The 27,391-nt window shown below is 36.5% G+C and overlaps 7 protein-coding genes across 8 annotated transcripts in view; 3 read left to right on the forward strand and 4 right to left on the reverse strand.

Moving 5' to 3' along the window:
• LOC129789069 (39S ribosomal protein L3, mitochondrial) overlaps positions 1–27,391 on the reverse strand; it is a 227,469-nt gene that overhangs the window by 113,068 nt on the left and 87,010 nt on the right. The window lies entirely within an intron of this gene.
• Positions 166–864, reverse strand: LOC129789158 (cytochrome c oxidase subunit 6A, mitochondrial). Its single transcript, XM_055825815.1, has 3 exons — positions 692–864; positions 429–593; positions 166–365 (listed from the first exon to the last, which is right to left on the reverse strand). The coding sequence occupies exons 1-3, from the start codon at positions 789–791 to the stop codon at positions 280–282; spliced, it is 351 nt and encodes a 116-aa protein (XP_055681790.1). The 5' UTR covers positions 792–864; the 3' UTR covers positions 166–279.
• On the reverse strand, positions 1,039–2,252 carry LOC129789092 (BTB/POZ domain-containing protein 6-like). The gene is made up of 2 exons (XM_055825731.1): positions 2,188–2,252; positions 1,039–2,115 (listed from the first exon to the last, which is right to left on the reverse strand). Exon 2 carries the CDS (start codon positions 2,112–2,114, stop codon positions 1,185–1,187), a length of 930 nt encoding a protein of 309 aa, XP_055681706.1. The 5' UTR covers position 2,115; positions 2,188–2,252; the 3' UTR covers positions 1,039–1,184.
• LOC129789006 (mRNA-capping enzyme) lies at positions 2,356–4,583 on the forward strand. The gene is made up of 2 exons (XM_055825600.1): positions 2,356–2,457; positions 2,536–4,583. Exon 2 carries the CDS (start codon positions 2,631–2,633, stop codon positions 4,470–4,472), a length of 1,842 nt encoding a protein of 613 aa, XP_055681575.1. The 5' UTR covers positions 2,356–2,457; positions 2,536–2,630; the 3' UTR covers positions 4,473–4,583.
• LOC129789101 (phospholipase A2 hemilipin) lies at positions 5,622–15,016 on the forward strand. Of its 2 annotated transcripts, XM_055825741.1 has the most exons (5): positions 5,622–6,193; positions 6,250–6,341; positions 6,533–6,649; positions 13,630–14,019; positions 14,637–14,995. In XM_055825741.1, exons 2-5 carry the CDS (start codon positions 6,328–6,330, stop codon positions 14,797–14,799), a joined length of 684 nt encoding a protein of 227 aa, XP_055681716.1. In that variant the 5' UTR covers positions 5,622–6,193; positions 6,250–6,327; the 3' UTR covers positions 14,800–14,995. The 2 variants fall into 2 exon arrangements, with proteins under 2 accessions (XP_055681716.1, XP_055681715.1); XM_055825740.1 differs by having other exon boundaries at positions 5,622–6,341; positions 14,637–15,016.
• Positions 17,244–18,652, reverse strand: LOC129789143 (type-1 angiotensin II receptor-associated protein-like). Its single transcript, XM_055825800.1, has 4 exons — positions 18,482–18,652; positions 18,245–18,391; positions 18,099–18,168; positions 17,244–17,973 (listed from the first exon to the last, which is right to left on the reverse strand). The coding sequence occupies exons 1-4, from the start codon at positions 18,524–18,526 to the stop codon at positions 17,762–17,764; spliced, it is 474 nt and encodes a 157-aa protein (XP_055681775.1). The 5' UTR covers positions 18,527–18,652; the 3' UTR covers positions 17,244–17,761.
• Positions 19,119–27,180, forward strand: LOC129789081 (protein Mo25). The gene is made up of 4 exons (XM_055825719.1): positions 19,119–19,853; positions 22,983–23,576; positions 25,277–25,381; positions 25,480–27,180. The coding sequence occupies exons 1-4, from the start codon at positions 19,728–19,730 to the stop codon at positions 25,660–25,662; spliced, it is 1,008 nt and encodes a 335-aa protein (XP_055681694.1). The 5' UTR covers positions 19,119–19,727; the 3' UTR covers positions 25,663–27,180.

A 27,391-nucleotide genomic window follows, 5' to 3' on the forward strand; every position in this document is an offset into this window, starting at 1 on the left:
ATAGAAGAGATTTTGGCATTTGATGATGTTCTACCACCCCTGAAGCCTCCACGTTCTTTGAAAGTTTCCGAAAATTCAACAAATTTGGGCACTTCCTGGACAATTTCCAGAGAAACTCCATGATTGACAAAACGCACACGCAGTTAAATCTCAAGGCTTTCTGGATTTCTTATGATTTTTCTTTTTATTATTTCTTACATTTACCTCTCACACATTCCTACTATCCTGCCCCCCATAGAGCTCCCAGCTCCAAGGAAGGTCCATTTGGAGGAGCTTCATCTAATGGTGATGGGGATCTTCGGTCTCATAGCCATCAGGCAGGGCATTGGTGTGGGGATTGTGGAAAAGGCTATGGTTGCCATCACCTGAAAGATCAAACAGAATTATTAATAAAAAACATAAAAGATCATAAAAAGTAGTCAACCAACCCCATGGGAATCTCTTGGAGCGCATCCTCAGATGTTCATACTTGACGAATTCCGGACGTGGTTTACCATGATCCTTCTGATGTCCCAGGTAAGCGTTCAACATGCAAAGACCAACGGCAGGTATAGCCACGAAGAAGCTCAGTCGCTTCCAGAGCTTCCAACCACCTGGAAAGCAAAGAAAATCCACAAATTGTCCAGGAAAATCCTTATCAAGTTACATAACATCCCTAACCTCTCGCTCAAAACAAGAGAAAATTCCTTACCAGAGTGCTCTCCAGCAACAGCAGATGGTCCCTGGACAGCCTGACGAGCGGCAGATGCCGAAAATGCTCGGCGGAAGCAGTGAGAAAGGATCTGCGACATAATTTTCAAAGTTTTTCAGCACAACTTCCTTTTTTCTCTGACACGAAATTGTAACCCCTCAACGCATTTCTTTTGAATTACTTACCATGTCTTAGAACAATATGGATTTATTCCGTAGAGATTATGTAGAGAACTTTGTGGGTGTTTTGAGTTTTCTTATATTTTCTAACGATTGTTCCGGAAAATACGAGTTTTATGTATTTTTTTGAATGACTTTATTTCAAGAAATTTTTATATATTCATCGAATTCATTTCTTATAGTATTTTAATTAAAAAATAGTATGTTGACAAACACTATCATTCCCATCATTCCACATTTTAGCTTAAGCAGTAATACAAAGAACTATGCAACACGACGAGAAGTAAGATTTAACAAAGCAACAGCCCGTTTCCTTAATTCTGGTGAGGATTCATTTCACCCATTCCGCCGTATTCTAAGCTCAAGATCGGCAGTTGTTGCTGTATTGTATAAATTGGTGGAGATCGAGATAGGATTAAAGCCTTCTCGATAGGTTCTGGCGTTTTAGTGCGTGATACTACAGAATAGAACTGCAGAGTATCCGTATATATTCGCTCCTGAACATACAGTAGAAAATCCAACAGCTGCCGTTCATTCAACAAAGAAGGCTTCTTCGCGCATGACACCAATTCCCGCACTGTCATCGTTGGAAAACGAATCAAGTAGATCATGCGACCCATTTCCTTCCGCAAATCTTCCTCGCTGTAGAGTTTTCCTTCGTAGTTCCTCTTTAGCATATCCACAATAGCAGTATAGAGTTCGAATTCGGAAATTGAGAAGCTTGTAGATTCCAAAATGATCTCCAGAAGCCTCTTGTGGGGCTTTGAAAGGGTCAGCTGTTTGATTATCGTCAGCGGAGACTTCTGAATAGTCCCTTTCATGTAATCATCGAGAATTTTTATCTCAAATTGATTAATGAAATTGAAATGAGTAACAATATTGATCCTGCCGTCATCAATGAATCTCGTGATAGTTTTTATGACATAAAAGGTCAGATCATTGATGAAGTACTTTTTGGTAGCATAGAGAAGCTCCAAGACAGTCACTTCATTTACATATACATTCTGGCCATAGATATGAGCAACCAATTCGCAGAAAGTATCAAAGAAAATATCTGTGATGATAATCCTGTCTTCTGCCTTAAACGACGATGAAGTGAATTGCTTCTGGAATACTTCACTCTTCTGTATCAATTTGTAGCGCTCCGTGCGCAGCGTAGCGCCGCCATTGTTCGGAAAGACGAATGTGATATCCGGATTCTTCCCAAAAACCTTGCAATTGGTTAAACTGGTCTCGGGATTCATGCTGTACGAATGTACATAGAATTACTTTATCAAAATTAAAACCTAAAACTACTTAAAATCGAAGAAAACTTACTTTTTCGAGATTTTTGCTGATGGAGTAAAGATCTAACCTCTTTCTTGCAGGAAGACTGAATGCTGAATGTATTGTGTTGTCCCATATAAACTCTAAATCTTAATTTCTTGTATCAATTTGGGACACCCCTATAAAGAAATCAAAATGCGAAAATCTCGACAGAGATATTCTGGGGAATCCCCCAACTTCCAAGCAGCAAACCTTCCAATGGAGTTTGACACTGGAAATTGTGTTTTGCTAAACACAATAATTTTTCGAGCTTTTTCCGCAGTAAGTTTTTTCCCATTTTAATTTCCATTCCACGCATTTCTGGTAGCTGATGCCGTCCTACGTGTATCCTCTACACAGCTACTACATGGAAGAAAATTAGGAAAAGCAACGTGAGAAGTTTGCGTGCCAGAATATCCAAAGAAATTTATCGCCACGGAAGCAAAACTTTCACCATGAACCGAAATCGTTCTGCAAATCCTGGCCCCGTTCCCGATCGGTGGCTCCATTGCCCAAGGAAGTCCGATGGTTTCATAGCTGACAGATTCCTGGCATTTAAGACGCCGCTCGATGAGCGATTTGACCCCCAATTGCCCGTTGAGGCATGCTTCTCCCCGGAGATGGTGATTCAGAGTCTTCGGATGCACAAACGACGCCTTGGGCTGTGGATTGACCTTACAAATACAACGAGATTCTATGATAGGAAGATTGTGGAGGATGCTGGGACGGAGTATGTGAAGCTTCAGTGTCGTGGTCATGGGGAAACTCCCTCGAGGGAGCAAGCACATGCTTTCATTGAACTCGTGGATGCCTTCATACTCAACAACCCACTGGACATTATTGGGGTGCATTGTACACACGGATTTAATCGAACGGGCTTCCTCATTTCATGCTACCTCGTGGAGAGGATGGATTTCTCCGTAGAAGCTGCAATGAAGGCCTTTACAGACGCCCGGCCGCCGGGAATTTACAAAGGAGACTACATCAGAGAATTGTACGAGCGGTATGATGATGTTGAAGACACTCCACCCCCGCCTGAGCTTCCTTCGTGGCATCTTGAGTATGACGATGGGGAGGAGGACATTAGGCCACCTCCACAGGCTTTCTCACGCGGTCATAAGCGCACACATGATTCCCCAGGGCCCACAGATGATGGAGAAGCAACAAATGGGGATGCCGGTGGGGAGTCGAGTACGTCGCAGACGAAGAAAAAGAAGCGAGAGTTCCTAAATCTCAATGCAACCTTTATGGCGGGAGTTCCGGGAGTTAAGCTCGTGACAGATCAACCGCGTCTGTCGGAGCTACAAGCACAGTGCCAAGCAATGTGTGGCTGGAAGGGAAATGGATTCCCGGGATCACAGCCTGTGTCAATGGATCAGGGAAATCTCAAGCTGCTCCACGAAAAGCCATATCATGTCTCGTGGAAGGCTGATGGTACGCGGTATATGATGTTGATTAAGGGAGAAAATGAGATTTTCTTCTTCGATCGCGATCACGCGTGCTTCGAAGTGGAGAATCTGCGATTTCCGCGGAAGAAGGACTTGGGGAATCACTTAACCAACACCCTCGTGGACGGGGAGATGGTGATTGATAAAGTTAAGGGGCTCAGTATCCCGCGATATCTAATCTATGATGTGATCAAGTATGAGGATGATGACGTGGGGCAGATGCCCTTCTACCCGACACGACTGAAGTGCATTGAGGAGAATATCATTGGGCCACGGTATGATTGCTTCCGGAAGGGGCTAATTGATAAGAATCGTGAACCCTTTAGTGTGCGTCATAAGATGTTTTGGGACGTCACACAGGCCAGGGCACTTCTTGGGCCAAAGTTCGCGAGTACACTCAGCCATGAGCCCGATGGGTTGATTTTTCAGCCATCACTGGACCCATATCAAACCGGGCAGTCCAATGAGGTGCTCAAGTGGAAGCCTCTGGAGCTCTGCTCGGTGGATTTTAAGCTCAAAATTGCCGAAGAAAGCGGCATGGGGATACTCAAGCGCAAAGTGGGGCTCCTCTATGTGGGCCAGCTGACGGCCCCTTTTGCCCAGATCAAGTACACAAAAGTCCTCAAGGATTTGGACAACAAAATCATCGAGTGCAAATTTGAGAACAACAACTGGGTCTTTATGCGTGAGCGCACGGACAAATCCTTCCCAAACAGCTACACAACTGCTGTGAATGTTTGCAACAGCATCAAGAATCCCGTGACGACACAAATGCTCCTGGATTTCATTGATTCACGAATGATGCCACCACCAAGCTCATTCTACACGGACTGCTCTAGCCACGATTAGTTTTTTTTTTGCCTCATGTTAAATAACAAAATAATTATTATATAAAAAATATTTGAATGTTTTTAGATTTGATTTTTCTGCAGCGAGAAAAATAAAGCAAATAGCAATGAATTTTCTTTCCTCTTATATTTTTGAATAAAATTTTATCTTCTAGTTGTAGGATTCTCTCGTTCTCAGGATATTAAAGAATGTTCTTAAGAAATTCACGCGTTCGCCTACATAACAAGCATTCATCAGGCATTTGATGAATCTTGCTCGATAACTTGCGTATTTCTCGCAGCTATTGAAATTGACCCAATAAATTATTATTAATTATTTATTTAAATATCAATAAATCAGAAGAATTGGAACTTCTAACTCAAGAAGAATTTTGATTGAACGATTATTGCTAGACTCTACTTACCTATATTCTATTCAAATTAACATTACACCGAAGGTTCATCCCCTGTTTACACTTGCAGGACAAAACTGGCAATCGCTGCCAATTTGATTTATTTTAAATCGTTAAAGAATAAAGTCTATGTAACTTATTATAAGAAATTCTCCATCTATGTGTAGACGACTTCAATTACTACAAGTTCGTCGAAAGAAAATGTGGAAAACATTTTCTTTTTCAGAAAGAATTAAGGGTAAAGTTTGAGGTTAGAAGTTTTGGTCCTTCAAGAATTAGATTGAAGATTTTAAGAATAAAATCTTTGTTAACTTTACAAATGAAGAAACTGCTTGTCCGATTTTCAGAATTTCTTCATGATCAGAGTCAGAGCATCTTCTATTTCTTGATTTTTACTCTGAAAATTCTTAAAAATCCGCCATTCACGTGAAAAAACCTTTTTTTTTGTGGTATCGATTGACCGCGTGCGCGCAAAAACAGCAAACAGCGTAAATATTGGCGCCAAAAATAACCGCACCGCCATGCAACCGTGAACTGTGTGTGTGTACATTGCTAGAAAGTGCAACAATTAATTCATAAAGGTAAGAGAAGCATTTGAAATAAATATTGTGGCGATATTTAAGTGAGAAAGAAGAGCACTTTGGCGTTATGCAATGAAAATTCGGTGGAACACCTTGTGCGACTTTTGAATATTTCAACGCACACCGATCGAGCCACGCTGCTGCTGCTGGTGGGCAATAACACCTCAAGATTGAACGGTTGGATTCAGTCGCGACGGAGCAGCCAGCCGATGAAGTGTGCCGCCAGAAGTGCAATAGAAATTGCAGGAAAAAATAAATTAAATAGACAATATTAAACGAGTTAAATGCAAACGGTGATTGTGGAAGAACTGGCGAAGAAGTGTTGAGAATTTCCGTGGGTATTCTGGTGTGTGCCAATTCGCGCCGATTGTGTCCCTGATCAATTGATTTTGTGCTCTGTGTTTGTTGGAGAAATTCGTGACGAAGAAGGTCTGGTCGTGGGTATTGGAAATCAATGAGAAAGTTTTTTAGTGTGGAGAGTGAATTTTTATTTAGTTGTGCTTTTCGATGATTCCCCCCTTTGTGGGGTAACGTGGTACATACATAATAAATTCAATATTCATGCCGCAGGAAGGACTGCGAGAGAATTGGGAAAAAGTGATGAATTAAAAATTAATTTAGGAGTCACGATATAAGAACTCTTTTTACAAAGACTTTTCTGTGCCCATTTGGGACGGTCATGTGAAGAAGAGCAACGAAGATGTCTCGTTGGAGCAAAAGTGTTAAATTTCTTTGCTTGCTGCTGTGCGGTGGGTTCACCTTTCTCACAACAACAGCACGTGCCAAACCTACGTTGTCCTTTCAGCTGCCACCATCCCTCACCAACTTGCCACCCTTCCCGACCATCTCGCGCTTCGTGGAACGCAGAATCCAGAATGATCAGATGAAGACCTACACGTAATATACCAATTCTCCCCTCCTCGTATTTTCTTTCTCTATCCGCGATCGAGCATCTTCTTCCATTCATGATCCACATCCGTTCGCGATCGTAGCTCTCACCACAGTCTCATCATGATGCGATGTTCCGATATATAAAAATCAATAAATGGGTTTTCTCTCTTTTCTCTCAATCAAAACCACACACGCAGCGGCATTCGGCAGAAGAACGACTCACTCATGATGATCTACCACCACGATCTGACGATCGCCGTCGTGGAATTGGGACCAGAGAAGAGACTCCTGAGCTGTGAATTGATTGAAATTAAGTAAGTTGATCGTGAACACTCAAAATAACACAAAACCCCTTCTGCAAAAAGCCTCTTGTAACATTCGAGCACACGATTTCTTTTCTTTTTGCTTCTTTTTTCCATACACCTCGCACCTAAGGTACAGTGACAAATTTTCAAGTGGTGCAGAAAAATTAGCCAATTGTATGTCCAGAGTTGAAATAGATCAGAGATCGCAGTTGAGAAAAAAATGAGAGTAATTCGTGAAGTATAGGTGCGAAAGTTTTGATTTGTTTTTTTCTCAATGAAAGGAAAATACATTTAAAGACATTAGCTAGACTATTTTTTTTAAAAGATTGTACTCAGGATTTACATTACATTTACATTACATTTATTAAATCATTTCAAGTTTACATGAAAGTATACATGAAAGAGAGTCACCAGCAGTAGCAGGGCTGTTTTGCTGTGGGAGGGTGGGGGAAGGGGGGAACCAGACTAGGATCGGTATCTGGAGACCGCGAGGGTTTCCAGATCGGCCAAGCTCGCGGAGGCAAAAAACTGGGCTACGGTTTTCCCCGAGAGCCCACCAAGCCTCCCTGCCAAGTTGTTCACTATGAGAGGGGCCAGGTAACTAAAGCCCCTCCTAAAGGCCTCCGTCCTCGGAAGCGGGATCGAAAGGAGCTCCTTCCTACCAGGAGCCCCAGCCACAAAGCAGGGGAGGGGGCGGCGCCTGTCCCTGAGGTAGGCGTCCACGATGGTCCTCAGGTAGAGGCAGAGGAGAGGCATGATGTTCCACCGCCTGAACAGCGGCTCCGAGTGCGCCCTTCCACGGGCGAACGACATTGCCCGGAGGGCTTGCTTCTGGGCCACAACCAGGGACTCCAAGTGGGCTTTGTGGGCACCACCCCAGAAGACTAGGCCATACCTCAGAACAGATTCGCCGAGGGCGAAATAGAAGCCTCTGAGTAAGTGTCCCGGACACGACCGCCTCAGAGCGTAGAGCTGCCTTGTCATCGTTCTCATTTTACCTTCGACCTTCTCAATATGGGGTGACCACTTCATATCGCGATCCAAGATTAGGCCAAGGTATTTGAAGCAGTCGACCTCTTGGATGTCAACACATAAGTCAGGAGTGCACGGCGATGAGCGCCGTCGGCAGTCGCTCGAGTGGGAGATCAGGGAGATGTGGCCATCGCACCGACCCCAGAATCGCATCAAGACCGTTTTCGGGCTCACAATCATTCCATGGGAATCCATCCACTCCCGCACACAGATCAGGTCAGCCTCGACTCGCGGCAATAGCTCCTCCAAAGATTCTCCCGCGAAGAGCAGCGCTAGATCGTCCGCATAGGCCGTTCCGGTGCCCTTAAGAAAGCGGTCATCTAAGAGGCTATTTATGTATACCAGGAATAGCAGGGGTCCGAGGACAGATCCCTGCGGGACTCCGAGCGTGCATGGGGCCGGCTCACCGGGAGGGGAGCCCGGTAGTCTCACTCGCTGAAGTCGGCCGGTGAGGTATGTCTCCAGCCATTGCAGTGGAGTACCTCGGAAGCCAGCGCATTCCAGTTTGCGTAGTAAAATGTCGTGCCGGACCGAATCAAAGGCCTTACAGACGTCAATAAAAACAGCCATCGTAGTCTTGCGGCGAGGAGCATTGTGGGCCCCTTGTAATCCGTGAAGAAATCGAGCGAGTGCGTCCTCACAGCTCATTCGACTTCGGAATCCGTGCTGAGCGCTGGAGATAAAATTGTGCTTATCAAGAAAACCGACCATCCTGGAGTGGACCAATCTTTCAATCAGCTTTGATATCGTGGAGACTAGCGAGATCGGCCGGTAGTTGCCTGGGAGAGTCCTGTCGCCCTTTTTGAAGATTGGTACGACGATAGCCGTCTTCAGGGAGCGAGGGAAAACTCCATCCGCAAACGAGCGATTGATTAGGGTTGACAGTATGTCGGAGATGTTGTAAGCGACACGCTTCAGGGTGTGGTTGGTGATTCCGTCACCGCCCGGGGACCCGCCGTTTCGCAGGCCGGAGATCGTCCGCAAAACTTCCAGAGATGATGTTGGTGTCATGAAGAAAGAATCAGCGATGTAATGGTCCGGCCATGGAGGAGTTTGGTGCGAGTTTAAGTGGGACGTCAGTTGATCAATAGCACTAGTGAAGTATCTGTTCATGACATTGCAGATATCGGAGTTTTCTGTTAGGATAGTGCCGTCCTCGGCTCTGATACGGTCGATTTTTGCAGTCTTGGCAAAATTTATTTATTTATTTATTTATTTAAGTTCATTAGAAGATTCAAAACGATTACAATTTTTTTATCAGAAAATACTTAAAAAGCAGGGAAGATTTTAAGTGATGGATAAGCCAAAATGGTCAACAAAAGAATCACAAAGAATAGAAGAATTTCAATCTTGCTGTAAGCTCAAGTTCAAAGGACTTTTACCTCATTTTCTTACCATATTTTATACATTAAATAATTAAATTCTGCATTTTACTACCTAAATTTTTGATCAAATGTTTCAAAAGCTGATTATTTATTTAATTGAAAAATATTTTATTCCTACAACACGTGTAGTTGAGTGGAAATGAACTTATTAAAATCTGTGTAAATAATTAATTAATTAATCCAGATAACGTATTAAAAAATCATCAAAATATTAAAATATGTATCTTAAAAAAATGATTATGTACAAAATTTCTTCCTAAACTCTGTTTAAATTAACATTGCACTATCTGTAGCTCTATCAGTTCGTGACGTAGATAATGCAATCTGGCTAATTACAATCCCTAGCATAAAATTCCACCAATCAGAGAGCTCTCCATTTTTTCACAAATTCTTCTTATTCATTTACAATTAATCCATTTCTGAATTTTATTTGGAAATTTTGTTTGTTTAATGAATTAATTTCTTTTTTTTTGGATTTTTGAGCAATCTTGAAAAAAGTGATCTTCAAGATATCTCAAAAACTACGTGGCAAAAAAATCCTGATTGATCTTCAAACATTTCTTTGGTCCAAGAACTATAATTTCTGAAAGTTTCATACTAATCAATTGTAAACCTCTATTGCTAAAGTTATTTTTTCAAAGAATCGCATTAGAATAGTAATTGAATGAATCACAACTCCACAAATTAATATTTTATTAGAAATTCATTAATTCAAATAGATAAAAGTGACATTTTAAAGAATTTAATAAAAGAATTTTATTTTGAAATTCTTCTCATTCTTCTGCTCATTATTTGATGTAAATTAATTAATTCAGAGAAAATATCATATTGCGAATATCTTAATCTATGTTGGGAATGCATGCAGCTCTGTTGCACTGATTTCACACGCGCACACCTTTTGCAAGAGACGCCATATCGATCAACTCTTGTGTGTTTGCTCGGTTTGCTCAGAAAACCCCACAAAGAGTTTCATTATCTCACCTGTTCAATGCGAGAAAAAAATTCTAATCACGTGTCACAATAAAATTCAACGCTATGACTGTGCAAAATGATGTCGTTTTAATTTCCGAATAGCTTTGACTGGTTTTGCAGCCACCTCCTTTAAGATACATAATCTTGCATCTTGTAAGAGATGTTGCAGAAAATCGACACGCGGTAAATTGCCGAAGAAGTGGATGGTGCAGAAAAAAGCGAAAATAAAATCTACTAAATTACTCGTGCGAGTATGTCATTAAAATAGAAACAGGAATGAGAAAATTATACCCGTGATGTGATTGCCACCAGTCTGATTTAATTAAAGGAGAAAGAGCTGATGGTGGCAAAAGAAATCACTTTGGTGATGACGCCGAAAAGGGGACAGTTTTTGCATTAAAAATTTAATAGTAAAAAAGTACAACGAGTCGCATTTTGCGGTGAAAATACGTCGATGTTCCTCCACCACTCGTTGCTGCTTTTCCCACAAAATGCGGAAGAATATTCTGTGCGTTGCATTTCATATATAAATATATTTTATTTTCCAATACATCGAACACACACACAACCTACAATCTTGCGAAATACGCGTCTCTTTAAGGTGCTAAGAGTTTAAATAAATACAATATGTGGTTGATTCTCTTTTTTTTTTGCACATATTGCCTCATAACATACTTTCCAAATTTTCAACAACTTCTTCCTCCAAAAGTTTTTGGCGGGAAACAGCAATGAAAGCATATGATGTGAAAATGAAAGCATCTCCCAAATAAAGCGAAATAAAATATTCAGAATCGCTTTCGAGATCATTAAAAGCCATATCTTGAGATTGCATCATCAATGGATGCCAATCAAATGGAATTCCTTCATTTCAACGACTGTCAGAGTGCATGAAAAATGATCTTGAACGTTGGCCGCAGAGTTCATGCAAAAAGCAAATAAATATGTGCTGTGAAAGAGCTTGCCCAAACAAAATGGTCAGTAATCGCGTCAAATGATGCATTAAATGCGCAATTAATTATGTTTACTAACTGCAGCAAATTGATTTTGTGCGCTGAGGAAAATTGCAAAGTTCCTCTGATTTTTTTTGTCAGAGAAAGTAACTCAATAATCAAGATCACGTCAGTATTTTTTTTTAAATCAATAAAAGGAGATTAACGATTTTTTTTATTGGAAAATCAATTACTTGAATTAATCAATCAGAATATGTGTATGTGTAATCTTGTAGAGAATCCATAGAAATGAATAAACTCCTTTGACAAAAATTTCACAGAAGATTCAAAGAAAAGATTAAAAACTAATTTTGTTGAAAAGGCAATTAAAGATCTTTAGGAAACTTGTAGACATAGAAACGTTAAAAAAAACGATTCTTTTTTAAGTTATTAGAATGTTCTTTATTTGACTTTAATGATAAAAGTTTTTATTACTACAGTAAGTTATTACAGTTTTTTTTTTAAAAGAATTTCCGGGTCTTTGCCATCGGCTCACAATATTTGCGAAAAAACAAGAAATAAAGAATAGAATATAAAATAAAAATTAGTATAAAAAGAAAATACTTACAATAAAAAATTTTTTTCTTCTTTAAGTGATAAGAAATCTCACAAATCCGCAACATCTTGTCACCATGTAACAACACTAAAATACAACATATCCGCTTTTAATCACACTTTTTCATTGCATAAAATGTTACATAAAAAAAGAGAGAAAAAACTCGGTGGTTAAGATGGTTAATGCTAAAACACTAAATATTTAACATTTTTACTTAGAAATTTTAATAAAAAAAAACTTATGATTGAGAAAGATTAAGAATTCGTAGAAAAGAATTTAAATCGAACCTATGGGAAATGAAATAATTTGAAAACTAAAAAAAAACGTTTAGAATCTCTGGGCTATATTAGGCTTAAAAATATACCTACAATACTGCCCATTATTATACATAAAAATATTATCAGATCTTCATGAACTAAATGATAATTTTGCCTTTTAACCTTTAACGCTTTGAATGATGATTTAATGTCATTTTATGCTCCCAACATGATATAACAGAAATATGTATAACACGCTAAATAATTTTCTGCACTTAATATCATTCACCAAGACCTTCTTTTTTTTACGTAAGACTATGTGATACCTCATGGATAAAAAAATGGGCTTAATGTGTTTTTAATTCAAAACTAATCGACTCATGAAATTGTAAAAATTCCATTAGATGAAAATAAAGTGAAATGCTCAAAATAACAGAAAATATAAAATGAGAATATTTGAAAAGTGCAATAAAAATTAATTATGCATTTCATCAAGTTTTTTTCACACAAGAAGAGCTTTACAGAAGCTGATAGACTCCATATAGTTAATCGTCTTTGTAATCATGAAGAGTAGATTGGCATAAAAATGCAGAACATTTCATATTTCTCACAAAGCTTATGACTTAATCGTCTTTTGAACATAAAATGGATAAAATTTAACTATTTCAACTTAATTAAATTATTGAGAATTTGCAAAACCGTTTATTACCGTATTTCACGGGATTTTATAGATAATTTTGCGGTGTATACATCGAATGAAACTTTAGATTTGTAAGAAGATTTCTTACGAAAATCAAAATGGCGTTGATCTTGTCTGAGGATCCGGAGGATCCCAGCCGTTTCTTTACGAACTTATTCATAAATGGGTTAACGAAGATTAAAGATCACGCTCGAATAAACTCCAATTCACTTTCAAACACTTTCAATTGCTTAAAACAGTCATTATACACTAAAAATTAAATGTTTTATGATTTTTTTTTTGCAATTCAATAAAGCTTTCTGCAGGTTGCATTTGGGATTCATAAAATTAATGCTGTTGCTGTTTTACTGCGGAGACACGCAAGATTGCTTTGGCGATGGTTCATTTGATAAGCTCAGCATTTTTTTTGTCGTAAAAACAGTCATCTAATGAGATGTTTGATCGAAAGATCAATGCCATTATTCACGAGATCAAGGTTAGTTCTTCCGTTGAAATGAGGTCCATAAATTACTCAATTAGCATCCCCTTCTCGCGTGTGACCAAATTAGCGGCCAACCTGTGTGCATTGAGGTATAGAATCTGGTGAGAACGGCAAGATCTGTCTTTGGCAATCTTTTATTTGTCATTACATGCAGCAATGACCTAGAAATGGTCAAATTATTGTTTAGCACGGTGACGATATGTAATTAGGGGGTATTCATTTTGGTGATGAAAATAACTGAAATAACTAAATAGATGATTAATTATATATTTACTGCCTGCGTGCTCTCTGTGGTAGTTTTCTCTTGTCGTCATCCAATGATGCATGACGAGGAAGTTCATTGCCCATAGGAGTTCCAAGACTCGTTTTGGTCATCTACATGACCCACTTTTTCATCCATCGACGCACAGCTCGATCATACGCTTTTAAATTTATTTTTATTTGAATTATTTAATCACTTTTCCACAACTTGCTCTCCATCGAAATCACTTTTAGTATTATTTTGTGGGTCAAGAAGTTTTTTGATCTTGACTCGTAGGATCACTTTTTAATGATCAACAACCATCATTCCATATGGCTGCATGATCATGTGATTTTATTACTTTTTCTCTTCTCAGTAATGACAACGAAGGTGCGAAACTCCTCAAAGAGCTGGCAACGATAAATCGTCCACTGGAGATCGACTTCCGGGAGATGCTGAAGCTCATGATGCAGTGCCAGACGATTGATCACATACGGAAAGTGAAACGGCAGGGTGTATCCGACACGGAGCAGACGTCGAAGCGTCAGCACGAGACGGGCTACTTCTCGGGGGCATCACTGAGTCTCCTCAGCGGTATAATTCCGGGAACAAAATGGTGCGGTACCGGAGACATTGCTACAACGTATCACGATCTAGGAATGGAAGCTCCCATGGATATGTGCTGCCGTACACATGATCTGTGCCCAGTGAAAGTACGCGCCTATCAGAAGCGCTACAATCTCAACAATAATTCCCTCTACACAAAGTGAGTAACCATCATCATCCAGAGTTGCCCATAAATGCCATCCCATTAATAGATTGAATGAACATCACAAAATTAAGCAATTAAAGCTTTATTGAGGACTATAATTTTGATGATAATTTGCTTTTTCACCTTTATATTAACCGCTTATAGCCATAACCGCCATAACGACTGATCATTTTAAATATTATTTTACGTTGCCTTTGGAGGGGCTAATCATTTAAAGAAATTTTTCCTGTCGATTGCAATGAGCTGTAAAATTATTTGGAATTGTTATTACTTAAACTTTTTTTTTTTAATATTCATGTAAACTAAAAATTCCATAGCTTATCCCTCATCTTGATTTTTATCATCTCTGTGCTGAAACTGATGAAAAGAAATTCTCTGTGAACATTCTCATGCCTTTCATTTGAGACTTTCCTTTCTTTTGAATTAGAATTTCAAATATTCTTTCACTCCATTCGCTTTCTTGCGATGATGAAGAGAGTTCATTGGAATCTTATTAAATTACATTGAAATTATTTTTTTCCCGCATTTTCTGGGAAATTCAATGAGATTTTTCTGAGTGAGTTTTTTTCCCCAATCATCTAATTGATTAATTTTAATATATTTCCCTGTAGATCTCACTGCACGTGCGACGATATGCTGCTTAGTTGCCTCAAAAGGACCAATACGTCGGCTTCGCAGCTCATGGGGACCATCTACTTCAATGTAGTCCAAGTGCCATGTCTGCAGGACACCCAGAGGGGCTATGAATTTAGAAAGTCGCGCGAATTCACGTAGAATCAGTCACGATTGCTGTCTCACTGTAATTTCCAGGTGGGAAGACCCCAATGTGATGTTTTTTTGCAGCAAAAGGTGCTCATTTAAAATGTATTTTTATTATTATTTATTTGCAAATAATGCATTCGTGTGTATTTTCATTCATTTCGTTTTATTTTTAAAAGTTTTTATTGGACAAAGAGATGAGTCGACAAATAAAAAAAGAGAAGAGAATCATGCTAATTTTGTTGCGGCTAATCAATGAATTTTCTGCTTCACGTGTTATTCTCAATGAACGGAATTCGCAGATTTTCTCACTGAATTGAATAGTATTAATTAAAGAGTGGCAGTGGGATGACGGAGAACAGCCTCTGCTACTCAAATGCTCATCAGAGTTTTGTGGTTTTCACAGCAGATCCTTCCACTGCAGAAAATGAATTATTTAAAAGAATTTTTGTAACTGATAGAGCTAAATTGAAAATCGATCTGAAACCTTTTAACGAGCAGCTTACAATTAATTTTTTATTTCTCTTTTTCATGATTAATACTGTCCTGCCTTCCTTCTAGAAAATAAATCGAATCAAAGGGACATTTATTCAGAATTTTTTTTACTTCGGTGTAGCTCTCTAAAAAGTGTTGGCAGTGGTGGGTCATTTTTAAAAGCATTGGCGGAGTGGTAGGTCACCCCTTCATACGAACAGCACGCGATGTTTGGTCCCCCAAGCACGTGGAGATATTCACACACAATTCACCCCAACTCCTACTATTAAATTTCCACAAACTTTTCATCATTAAAAGCCCCAATGCTTGCATTTTTCATAAGCCGCTCTCTCCCAAAAGAAATATAGGAAAATCAATTTTTTTTATTGTACTCTGTGACCATTCGTTTCATTACAGTTCTTCTTTTTTTGTTACAGTGTAATTGAGAAATTGAGAATTTATGAATATTTTGAAATTTTAAATTTATTTTTGAGGATTAGATGTCCTGAAGAAAATCCTATTAGATACGAAACGTCACTAAATATATTTTAAAAGGAGGACGTGAGAGCGAATTTCTCATTTCCATTCCATTTCTTTTTTTATTTAATTCTTTTAACACATCTTTTCCATTTATAAACTTCAATCTTATCAAATTTAGTGCAATTTTGAAGCATTTTGTGGGTCATCCACGTTTATTGGCAGAGAAAACCAAGAAAATCATTTTGCAATTAATTATGCAAAATAATGCAAAAAGTGAATAAATTTCCTGAGAAAGTGAAAAAAAATGAAAAGCCAAATGCATTGAAGTGGTGGTAAGTATTGGATAACAACACAACAATAAACTCACAGATTAAACCAATGCGAAGTTGAAGCATAGATCGTGGACTATTCCTCATATTATTATTAATTTAGCTGTACTCCAGCAATCAATCTCGAAAGAAACTAACAATTTTGAAGAGAAAATAAATTCAATTGATGATGATTTAATACTTTTACAGACACTATTCAATTTATACGTAAAAGAAAATTGTAGAAAAGCTGATGCAGAGTCTATTGAAAGCGTTGCCAGAGCAATTTAATCAATTAAATTAATAAAAATTAAATACAATTGAGGTGCTTTCGTTTGAAATTAACAAAAACCTGAGCAATTTAGTAATTTCGTTTCTTTAACTTTGAGAAATTTGCAAGAATTTTTGGGAAATTAACGAAAAGTTCAACCTTTGGTGATTTAAAAAAATGGCCGACATAACGAACTTTTACTTCCGCGTCCTTTCCATTAAGTAATTTTTTTTTATTTTCATTTAGCACATTTAGCTTATAAAAGTGTTATTGTAATTTTTGGAAAACTTATTCTTTTGTAATATTTTGTGTTTAAAGGACAGATTGAAGATAAAAGCGAATTTTCAAAAAAAATTTCAAGTCAATGACAAATCTAGGAAAACTATACCTACTGAAAAATCTACAAACTAATTTCTCCAAATATTCAAACCTGATGAAAGGCAAAAATAACCATCGAAAATTGTCCACCACTCTAGTCAAATTTTCTTTATTGATTTTGAGTGTATAAAAAAATTATATAAAGAGTTTTAAATTTAATAAAGTAAATAGAATTCGTTTAGAGAAAGTTCGAGAACTTTTTGAAAAAAGAAATTCCAATAATTTTAATTCAAATTTGACTTTTCTGGATGATTTAGAAGTCGGACGCGATATTTTCAAGAATTTTTCGTATTAAAAGAAATATTGAGATCAAGAAAATTATTATTTTTTTTACTACTGCAGGAAAATGCCCCAAACATGAAAATTGAAGCAGAATATTGAGCAATAAAAAATTATATTTACATCCCCATTCGTAAATTAATCACAAAAATTGCTTTTCATGAAATTGCCAGGACACGGAAGGGACATTAGGAGGACATACCTTACGTGACTTTCGCTGTTAAATTGATTTCCCATTAGTGGGAGAGAGAAGAATTCAAACAAACGCCTCTCAGTACATTAATCAAATATATTATTAAATTTATAAACTTAAATACAAAAGCATAACATTTTTAGTATAACATTTTTTTGGGTAAGATTTTTAAGAATAAAATAAAGAAGATCTTTGTTGAGTGTCTTTTATCATTCCCAATGTCTTTTTGATCTTTTTTTTGTTGATTTGTTGATAAAAAAATGAGATTGCGTGCTTTGTCTATACAATTTTGTGATGCTGCCTGGTGAGATTGCCCAGCCGTGTTGATAAGATTCAGAGAAGAAGGGAAGAGTAGGAGGAAGAAAAATTAAATAATGAGTAATTATTTTAGGTAAGAGGACAAAATCATCGATGATTCATTCACATTCAGCACAGCTGCTGATGAGGGTTTTCCTCGGCGGTCAAATTGGGTAATTTTGGGGTGAGCTGAGAGGGTGTTTAGGGCACCCACGAGTGTTGAGCAGCGTCTTATGAATAATTTCTTCTTCTTGGGCACGAAAGACGCCGCGCGGGAGGGGAAGTGTGGTAGGTACATTAAAATGTGACTGTTGTTGGGGGTTGTTGGTTCGTAGGAACACTCTGATTGGTCGTACGATCAATATCCTCGTAGCTCCTTTGCTCTGTGGTTGGGAAAATTGCTGCTGGATTGAGGCTGCCGCCCCTTTCGGTTAATTCGCGCTGAAGCAGGAGGGTTGAGAAGGGTCTCGCGACTAAATTTATGATGGCAAAGGTCACTGACCATGGATCTAAGGTGGAAAAACAAAGAAACAATAGTCACAACCGGAAGTTCCTTATCGTGATTTCTGCCCCCCACAATTGGGGGCTTTTGGCTTCTTAATTGCATTGAGTGGAAGGAGGCAAAGGTACTCACTGTGAGCGGAAAAGTATCCAATGATGCAAAAGAGATCCAGGAAGAAGCTCACGGCGTCAATAAGGGTAGCCTTGAAGACAAAGAGAAAACAAAAGAAAATGTCATTGAATAGGGTTCTTTGTCCAGGAAAGGGGTGGATGACTCACCATGTAAACAGCATCAACGGATTCTTTGCTGTGCAATGCCCAGAAGAGGCTCACCATGAAGAAGACATTGTAGAAGATGTACGCCTGGGGACTCCAGTTACTCAGCATGGCATTGCTAATGAGCGTCAGGTGCACAATGGTAACGAGCTGCAAATGGCAAGGAAGTTGAGCAACAAATTCCCACAAAAAAAAACCCAAACCAAACATCCGGAAATTCAAAAGGCTCCCGGAACTCACCTTTACTCGGACGAATGATGAAGACATGATGGCACGGAAATCCATAGTGTCAGCCACTAATTTGCACTACAAGCCCGGAATTTAAGCAAATTTTTAAATGGAAAAATCACAATGAATTTTCACGCGCGTCTTCACGGAAACATTTTTTCCTCACGACAGCTGACGCGCCCAATGAAATTTCCCACAGGTGGGAAAAATTTCATGGGATGTGTCTGGGGAATTTTTCCACGGAAGTGGCGAAAAGGCGAAAACTCTGACAGGGAGAGCCCATCCGCGGAAATGTCGCGAAATGTTCCACTGCATTGGAAATGAAGAAATAGCCTTTGACATGTAATTGTCTCAGGATGCCTTGTTACACTTTTCATTGTTGTAACGATATTTTTTGCTTTGTGTGCTGTTCTCTTTTATATTGTAATTTCTCTATTCTCTGTGATAATCTATTCAAGACTGTCTCAAGCGTCTTAAGATATTCCATGAGACAAATCATAAATAGCCAGTAAATTGTATGTCTAAAAATCCTAAAAATCATTCTCTTTCAATTTTTTTTTTTGAAATTTTGTCCCTGAAGATGCCTCATTTTGTCCCAGGAGTGTTCAAAGCAAAGTCAATCGGGACATTCCGAAGGACAGTATTGAAACATTCGAGGTGGGGATCGATGATCTATCTGTCAAAAATCAAGTGAAAAAAGTGCAGCTGCGAAAATAGGTGAAAAGGTGCAGTAAAATTGACGATATTGCGACCAATTCTATCGCCGTGTGCGCGTCCATCGTGCGTTGTGGGAAAATTAGTTGCGAGTTTGCTGTGAAAATTGCGTGAAAAGTGTGATATTTTGGTGTGTTGGGGATTTTCTTTTCATCCCTGCCCCCCACTCCCAAAATCAACCCTTTGGTCGTGACGTCAATCTGTCAAAAAACCTGTGAGAGAAAATTCATTTCTCCCATAAAAAAAGCGAAGATATTTTGCAGCTCAAACGGTTGGCGGAAATTACACAAAATCCGAATGAATTGATGTGCCCATGAAGGTGATTGCGGTCTCAAGTGCTCCGGGAAGGATTAATTGAGAGCATTTTTGTGTACACAGAGAGTTGTGACTGTGCAGTGTGGCGTGTGAGGTGTTGAGGCGTTAATTGATTTTCACAGTGTGATTGTTTTGCGCTCTGCATTGCTCCGGGAATCACCTCTAGGTCACACAGCAGCTCACCAGGAAAACCCAGCTCATTGCAGCCTCTCATTCAGCGTACACCAAGATGCCCCTGTGGAAGTCACAAAAGTCCCCGGCGGAGCTTGTCAAGGCGCTCAAGGAATCCGTGAATTCCCTCGAGCGTGGCGATAAGAAGGCTGAAAAGGCACAGGAGGATGTCAGTAAGAACTTGGTGAGTACCAATAAGCCCCCAATTAACCTTCATCTGCCCAAAATAATTGTGAAAATTGCCTCAATTTGGATGACAGCGCGTCATATATCCGTAGTTGGGAAACAAATCGATAAAACAATCTCCTCAAGGCCTCTTGCACCATCTCTACTTGTCCGAGAATGTCAACAAATCCTTGGACACCTTCTCCCACTAATACTCTCGAGGTATCCTACTTCTCTGAAAAAAAAAATCCCTGAAACACTGGAAGGATGACAAATCCCTCGAGGTGTTACATCCTTTCATCTCTTTGCATTATTCACGTGATATTTTATCAATACTCCAGAGGTATACAGAGATGTATCTCACACGATATCCCCCGTGGGAAACCTCTTGGGACGCTCACCAAACCCTCCCCAAGCTCCCAATGAATTTCCATATGTAATTCAGCCCCCAAATCCACCCGTAGAGAAGAGAGCAAAAAGGCAGTGAGATTGAGCCAAAAAGCAATTAGCGAGGAAATTGCTCACTAATTGCAAGTTTAAAATAATTAACAAGCAATGGAATTCGCAGAGACTCTCTAAAAGTCGCGATATCTTATCGATGTGGCTCTTTTTTTTTCGCGCTACCTCGCGCACTGCTCTTGGGGGGATTAGTCACAAGATTCACCTAAACAAGGTGGCAGCTGCACTGCCACACAGAGAGCTTTCGCGTGGTCCAGATTCTCCACTGAGATTAGATACACTGAGAGAAATATTTTGCTCATCACCCTGTCTTGTGGCTGCCACCCTTCCCGTTCCCCCCAGTATGCAGTTAAGGAGGAATTTTAATCCTCTTTTCTCACGAGTTATTGCCCGGTACTCCATGTGAATGGCCACTTATCAGTGAATGAGTCAACTACTTGTTCATAAATCCTTTAAAAAATACATTTTATACGTTAAAGCATTATGGGAGTTTGTATAGATTGTGACGGAAAGCCACATTTGTGGTTTTTTATGCTAAACTCGAGGTGACGACAGAATTTATTGATTTATTTTATGCTGGTGTTGCTCTTGAAGGAAAAAAAATAATTCAAATTTAGAATTCTCTTTAATGAAAAATTCTTTAACTTGTTAATTATTAAAATCTCCAACAACACAAACCTTTGATTACATTGAAAGAAGGAAAAAAACTTCCAGCAGAATGTTGTTTGGGAATTAAAAGCAAAGTTTCAACTGTAATATTGTCTGTGTAATAATGTAAAAGTTCTACAGGAAGATCGATATAGAAATTAAACAAAGCAATTTTACAAGCATTTTATAGGCATTCACCATCAAAAATTTGAGTAGAGAAAGACATATTATATAACACGATGAGGATGAGAGCCTTGGGTAGAAAATTTCGCCGAAAATCAATTTTCATTAAATGTCTAAGGATTATCTCTTCTCAAGGACTCTCCCCGTCCACGGAGGAACTTTTCAAACGAGGGTTGAATAGATTCGAGGTTTATTACATAAATCCTCTTGAATCAGTTTCTTAATAAAGGACATTATTTATCATTTTGTAATCTATGAAAGGAGAAAGCTTCAGGCGCTTTCTAACATAAGAAGTATTAAAGTTGTTTGTTCGTTTTGTTAGTAAAGAATTTGATATTTATGAATTTTTAGATATTTTTTCAACTTAAAAGTTCTTCTGAGACGAGCCAATAATTTTGCTTTTCACTTAATTTAGGGACAAGAATGTCTCTCATAAGTCAGATTATCTTCTTTTAGTAAGAATGTAAATTGTATTCCTATGAGGAAAAAATTAAAGCAAATTATTGATCAATAAAGATCAAAGATTAAATTAAATACTTTTTTTTTGTTTTATTCCTATAGACCCTCCTTAGAAGTTTTTAGAGTGAAAAAGATTCTTAAAAAAAACTCCAACTAGTCACTTACAACAGAAAATGTCGTATAAGTATTTTTTTTTGTTTTATAAATAAGACATTTGTTGTTGCAAGTGACGAATTTTGACAAGTGGTGTTCTTTAACCCTTTAACGTCCAACGTGAAACATAAAAACATTGAAACATGCGCTCTTTTATCGCGATTTTTATGCTATGAATTTTTTTAGAGGACTTTTCTCATTCAGAACGTCTTCTTTGGCCCCTTATGCGTGAATTTGATGCATTTGTAACATGGAAAAACAATTACATTCATAAATAAGTGAAAAAATAAAATGTTTCACGTTTGGGTCAGCGTATGACCCAAAAAACGTGAAAGGGTTAACACATTCATCAGGTAACATAGAAGTTATTAAATGGATGAATTTCTTAATAATTTTCGATGATTCTCTATTAATTTATTTTCAAGAAAATAGGAAAATTAGTTGTGAAAGTGAAGGAATTTGTTACAAGTCGCAAAAATTCAAATTCAAATAGTTGTTTCAATGTTTTTCTTATGTTTCACGTTGACGTCAAAGGAACGTCAAATTAAAACATTGCGTCTTTTGATCACAATATTTTTTTCGGATATTCTTAAGGAACATTTCTTAGTTAAAACATCTTCCTTTGGTCTCTTATTACGTGAATTTAATTTAATTTCTAAAATAATTTAATTAGTTTTAGTTCTTTAAAATATATAAATGTAACCTTTAAAGAGTTTGTGTCAGTGTATGATGATCCAATAGACGCCGAAGGGTTAAAATGAATAAACTCCTTTATTTTAAGAACATTAAAAGATTCTTATATTTTTATTGTTTGAATCTTATTTAAATATTTATATAATTTTTCTTTCTAAATAAAATGAAAGCGCCTAAAATTTTCTTTTCTCTAAATGCACCAAATGATTTTTTGATTAAGATGACTGTCGGATTGGCTCTAAAAGTTTTCTTTTCTCGCAATTACCCTCCCAAAAAGAAATTTCTCTACGTGATCTCTCTCACCTCTGTTTGTTTGCAGCGGCAGAGGAGGTGGAGTTTCTTCAACTCCAGAATTGTTCTTTTAACTTTTTTAAAAAAAATCGTGAGAAGAACGTTTTATTCTGCTTTAAAAAAAATGAATGAATATCCAAATGTGAGGCAATTTAATGTTGCCTTTTTCCCAGAAATTACCGCGACAGTGCTTTGAATTTTTATTGTTGATGAAACGAAACAAAATCATTGTTTTCTTCCTCATTTCGTGCACAACACGCAGGTACTTATCAAGAATATGCTGTATGGGACATCAGATGCGGAGCCACAGACAGATTACATTGTGGCGCAATTGTCTCAGGAGCTGTACAACAGCAATTTGCTGCTGTTACTCATACAAAACCTCAACCGGATTGACTTTGAGGGGAAGAAGGATGTGGCGCAGGTCTTCAACAATGTGCTCAGACGGCAAATTGGCACGAGATCACCGACAGTGGAGTACATTTGCACAAAGCCCGAAATTCTTTTCACATTGATGGCGGGCTATGAGCATCAGGAGATTGCCCTTAACTGCGGGACAATGCTGCGCGAGTGCGCACGGTATGAGGCATTGGCGAAAATAATGCTCCATTCGGATGAATTTTTCAACTTTTTCCGCTACGTCGAGGTGTCGACGTTCGATATTGCCTCAGATGCATTCTCAACATTCAAGGAGCTCCTCACGAGGCACAAGATTCTCTGTGCTGAATTCTTGGAGACGAACTACGATAAAGTCTTCTCACACTACCAGAGACTGTTGAATTCGGAAAACTACGTCACACGACGACAGAGTCTCAAGCTGCTCGGGGAGTTGCTGCTCGACAGGCACAACTTTACGGTATGTTGGCAAAAATAAAAAAAAATCTCTCTTTCCATGCGCTTTTTTAGGGCATCGCCATCAAGAAGATGCATTTTGCTCACACACAGAGTTTTTTTTTTCTATTATTATTATCATTTTACTTTTGCACCAGTCAAGGTGGACAAGGAAGCCTCCACCTTCTTTCTTGTTAATCACTGGGGGGGGGGAATAGAAGCGATGAATTTGTTTAGAAAAATGCATCATTTTTGCATGAATTTTATGAAATATTTTTGTTTTGTATTTTTGCAAAATATTCAACTGAATTTGCATCGTTTAGATAACAAAATGCAAAAGATAAAAATAAAACAGACACAATAATTTTGAATGTGAAATCAATACATTCTGCCCCAAACGACAAATCCATTTTTAGAGTGAAAAGATAGCAGAGGGAGGAATAAATTCGTTCTAAAAATGCAACAGAAACATTATGTTGTATGTTTTAATTTCCTATTAATTATCCTGGTGAGATTAAATTAAATCGGCTTTATAATATTCTATAGGAAAACTTTTCAAGTGCTTTGTTTTATTTATTCTTCGTAAATAGACTCATTTCTGTCTACAGAGTTTAAGATAAAAGAATAAGAGATAAAAATATTTTATTTTGAACATTTATTTGTTTATTCATTTAGTTTAGATTAATTATTTTTATAAGAATATATTCTGAATAATTACAAATTAATCAAACAATTTAATTTAGTGATTCAGAATAATTTATACTGGATTAATTAGTCGAGTTGGAAAAGATATCGAAATACAGAAAATAAAATTAACATTTTTATTCTAATTATAAATTTAAAAAAATCAATTTTGGAATTTTAATCATTTAACGATATATAAAAGATTAAAAAATTACATAGAAGTTCTAAAATTTATTCAGACCTAGTTCTTATTTAGAACTTAAGAGAATTTTATATTAAAATTCTTTGAAATTATTTTAGAATAAAAGAAATTTATCTAAAATCATAACTATTTATTCATTCGAATTGTACAGTTAAAAAAAGTCTAAAATCTATTCTTGTATGTTAAATTATGTAAGTAATTTAATATTTAGCTAATTTTTTTTAAGTATTAATTTTTGATTTTTAGGATGGAAAAGAAAAATAAATAACTTTAATTTTAAAATTATTAGTTTTACGACAATTTAGAGCAATATTGGGATTAATATTTAAATTTTTTTGTTCAACAAAAAAATCATAATTTTAGAATATTTATTCAGCAAAGGAGTTTATTCGTTTTTCTATGAGAAATAATCTTTATCCGAGGAAATAATCAAGTTATTCCTATTCTTTTTGAGAATATATAAAAAAAAGAAAAACCCAAACAGACTTCCAATTTTTCACTGAAAACAACAAGAAAAGAAGATATCAAAGATTTACCTAAAAATGCAATAAATGACGTCACCGTTTTGTTTCTTGTCTCTATCAATATAAGTCATTCATGTTTAACGTTTCGTCGATTATTTTTTAAACAAGATATTAATATGTTTTATGCATTTAAAGGAAAAGAATTACAATGGTGACGTCATTGTTCGTATTTTTTTGGATAAATCTGATAGGTTTTCCCATTGAGAAACGAATAAACTGTTTTAAGAATTTTTTTAAGCAAATATCTTTACACTAAATTACGGAATTAAGAATCTAAAGAAGGATTTCTTTCTTACTTCCTCTTTTACCGTGTAGGTTATGACAAAGTACATTTCGAATCCGGACAACTTGAAACTTATGATGAATATGCTAAAGGAGAAATCGAGAAATATTCAGTTTGAAGCCTTCCACGTATTCAAGGTAAGAAAAATCTTTTTTTTTTTTAATTTTAAAATTAAATTCAATAAAAAAAAAGAAAAAAGGAATAGAAAAGTTAACGTATTTGGGTTATTTGTTAGGTATTTGTGGCGAATCCAAATAAACCGAAACCAATACTGGACATTTTACTGAGGAATCAGGAGAAGTTGGTGGATTTTCTCACGAAATTCCACACCGACCGATCCGAGGATGAGCAGTTTAACGACGAGAAAGCTTATTTAATTAAGCAGATAAAAGAACTCAAGCCAGCCCCTGAACAATAGTGAAATATTTAACATTTAATATTAATATAAATATAAAAAAAAAGAAATATCAATTAATTATTGAGAAAAAATATTGCTATATTCATAAAATATGCAAACCTAATAAAAAAAATACTATTATATTAGTAAAGAAAAAAAAACAGAAAATAAAATTATTATACAACAAAATATTGAGAGGGATGTGAAAATAAATGAGAGACGGGAGTTGATGGTTCGGAAAAGCGGTTTGGCAGGTAATGATGGCATTAGGTAGGCAGAGAGACGAGGAAGAAGCAAAAAAAAAATAATAATAATTTAAAAAAATAAATTGTAATTAACACTAAAAAAGGAATTTTAGGAATAAAAGCGTGGCGAGGAGATATTAAAGAAAAATAAAATAAAACGAAAGGATGACTTGAATAAAAGAAAAATATATTTATAAAAAAAATTGGCTGGATTATCTCAATAAAAAAATTATTATAGAGAAATTTTTTTGCGAAACAGAGAAAAAAATATTTAGACATTTACTTGTTTAATGCAGTTTTGAGAGAGAAAAAAAAAACAGAAAAACGGGGATGTTTGATAGACAAAAAAATTAATTAAAAAATGAATAAAAATCTTTATCCGAATAAAAAAAAGTTGTTCCTACGTTCTTTTAATAAAAAAAAATAAAAAATAAAACATGAGAGAGTGAAGGTAATAAAAGCAAATAAAAAAAATTCTGTACTGAATTTTCGTGAATAAAAATAAAGAAAAGGATTCAGAGAGGAAATGTTCTCGTTACATTGATGGAGCTGCGCCAAATCCTCTGCGGGAATTTTTTTCACAAGACCTCCCCCACACCCCCCAACTCGTTAATCTCGACAAGTTTTGATATTTTATAATTTCTTCTATTACTCCTCTTAATTATTTTCTTTTTTCTCTTCTCTAATTTATAGGCAACAGCGGAAGGAAATTTTGTTTATTTTAAAATAATAAATTTAAGATTTTGTAAAATAAAAAATGATTTTCCCTCCCAAAAGAAACTGTGAAAAATAAATAAATAAAATAGAGAAATAAAAGGTGATTAAATTATTCTTCCCCTATTTTCCCCCTCCCTTCTTTCCCCAATCTTCGTTGACTTTGTGTGTTTGTGTGTGTGTTGTAAATCAAAAGCACAAAAAGGCCAATATTATTTATATTTATGTAATAAAAAAAATATTTAGAAAATAAAAAGATTTTTAACAAACGAAAAAAATGTGACAAGAAAATAAAAAAATTAATGAGGAACAAATAAAATTGTATTTTGGTTGTCTTTTATTTAACAAAAAAAAACTGATTTCAAATAAAAAAAAAAGAACAAGGAATTTGATAGAGAGAGAAAAAAATGTAAAGAAAAATAAAATAAAACTGAACAACAAGATATTTTTCTATTTAGCAAAAAATGCGAAATTTTTTAGCGAAATGGGAAATTAAATAAAAAAAATTGAAGGTGCGCCAAAATGTGATTTTTCATTGAACAAAATGACAAAAATAAATTAGTAAAAAAAATTATGCTAAGTTGTCGTTTTACTTTAAATGTTAATTTTATGTTTAATGTTTTAAAATTTTTGAAATATTGTATTTTTTTTTGTTCAGATATCTGGAAGGTAAGAAGTTCCTGAAATGGTAATAAAATAATTTTAAATTATTTCCTTTTATTGAGTTTTTGATAAGTAAAAGTGAAATTTCTTGTTGCGGATAAAAAGGTGAGAAGATTAGCTATCAACTA

Source organism: Lutzomyia longipalpis, chromosome 2 (assembly GCF_024334085.1).
Source record: "Lutzomyia longipalpis isolate SR_M1_2022 chromosome 2, ASM2433408v1".
Taxonomy (NCBI): Eukaryota; Metazoa; Arthropoda; class Insecta; order Diptera; family Psychodidae; genus Lutzomyia; species Lutzomyia longipalpis.

What these genes read in the sequence shown, in the direction of transcription:
- LOC129789101 (XM_055825740.1), top strand. Translation starts at nt 6,145, where the DNA reads ATGTCTCGTTGGAGCAAAAGTGTTAAATTTCTTTGCTTGCTGCTGTGC. An exon ending in TGTGAATTGATTGAAATTAA is followed by an intron (nt 6,650 to 13,629) that starts GTAAGTTGATCG and finishes TTCTCTTCTCAG; the next exon opens with TAATGACAACGAAGGTGCGA. An exon ending in AATAATTCCCTCTACACAAA is followed by an intron (nt 14,020 to 14,636) that starts GTGAGTAACCAT and finishes ATTTCCCTGTAG; the next exon opens with ATCTCACTGCACGTGCGACG.
- LOC129789006 (XM_055825600.1), top strand. Translation starts at nt 2,631, where the DNA reads ATGAACCGAAATCGTTCTGCAAATCCTGGCCCCGTTCCCGATCGGTGG.
- LOC129789092 (XM_055825731.1), bottom strand. Translation starts at nt 2,114, where the DNA reads ATGAATCCCGAGACCAGTTTAACCAATTGCAAGGTTTTTGGGAAGAAT.
- LOC129789143 (XM_055825800.1), bottom strand. Translation starts at nt 18,526, where the DNA reads ATGGATTTCCGTGCCATCATGTCTTCATCATTCGTCCGAGTAAAG. An exon ending in CCGTTGATGCTGTTTACATG is followed by an intron (nt 18,169 to 18,244) that starts GTGAGTCATCCA and finishes TTTGTCTTCAAG; the next exon opens with GCTACCCTTATTGACGCCGT. An exon ending in TGGATACTTTTCCGCTCACA is followed by an intron (nt 17,974 to 18,098) that starts GTGAGTACCTTT and finishes TTTCCACCTTAG; the next exon opens with ATCCATGGTCAGTGACCTTT.
- LOC129789158 (XM_055825815.1), bottom strand. Translation starts at nt 791, where the DNA reads ATGTCGCAGATCCTTTCTCACTGCTTCCGCCGAGCATTTTCGGCATCT. An exon ending in TGTTGCTGGAGAGCACTCTG is followed by an intron (nt 594 to 691) that starts GTAAGGAATTTT and finishes TTTGCTTTCCAG; the next exon opens with GTGGTTGGAAGCTCTGGAAG. An exon ending in CTCCAAGAGATTCCCATGGG is followed by an intron (nt 366 to 428) that starts GTTGGTTGACTA and finishes TTGATCTTTCAG; the next exon opens with GTGATGGCAACCATAGCCTT.
- LOC129789081 (XM_055825719.1), top strand. Translation starts at nt 19,728, where the DNA reads ATGCCCCTGTGGAAGTCACAAAAGTCCCCGGCGGAGCTTGTCAAGGCG. An exon ending in AGGATGTCAGTAAGAACTTG is followed by an intron (nt 19,854 to 22,982) that starts GTGAGTACCAAT and finishes CACAACACGCAG; the next exon opens with GTACTTATCAAGAATATGCT. An exon ending in TCGACAGGCACAACTTTACG is followed by an intron (nt 23,577 to 25,276) that starts GTATGTTGGCAA and finishes TTTACCGTGTAG; the next exon opens with GTTATGACAAAGTACATTTC.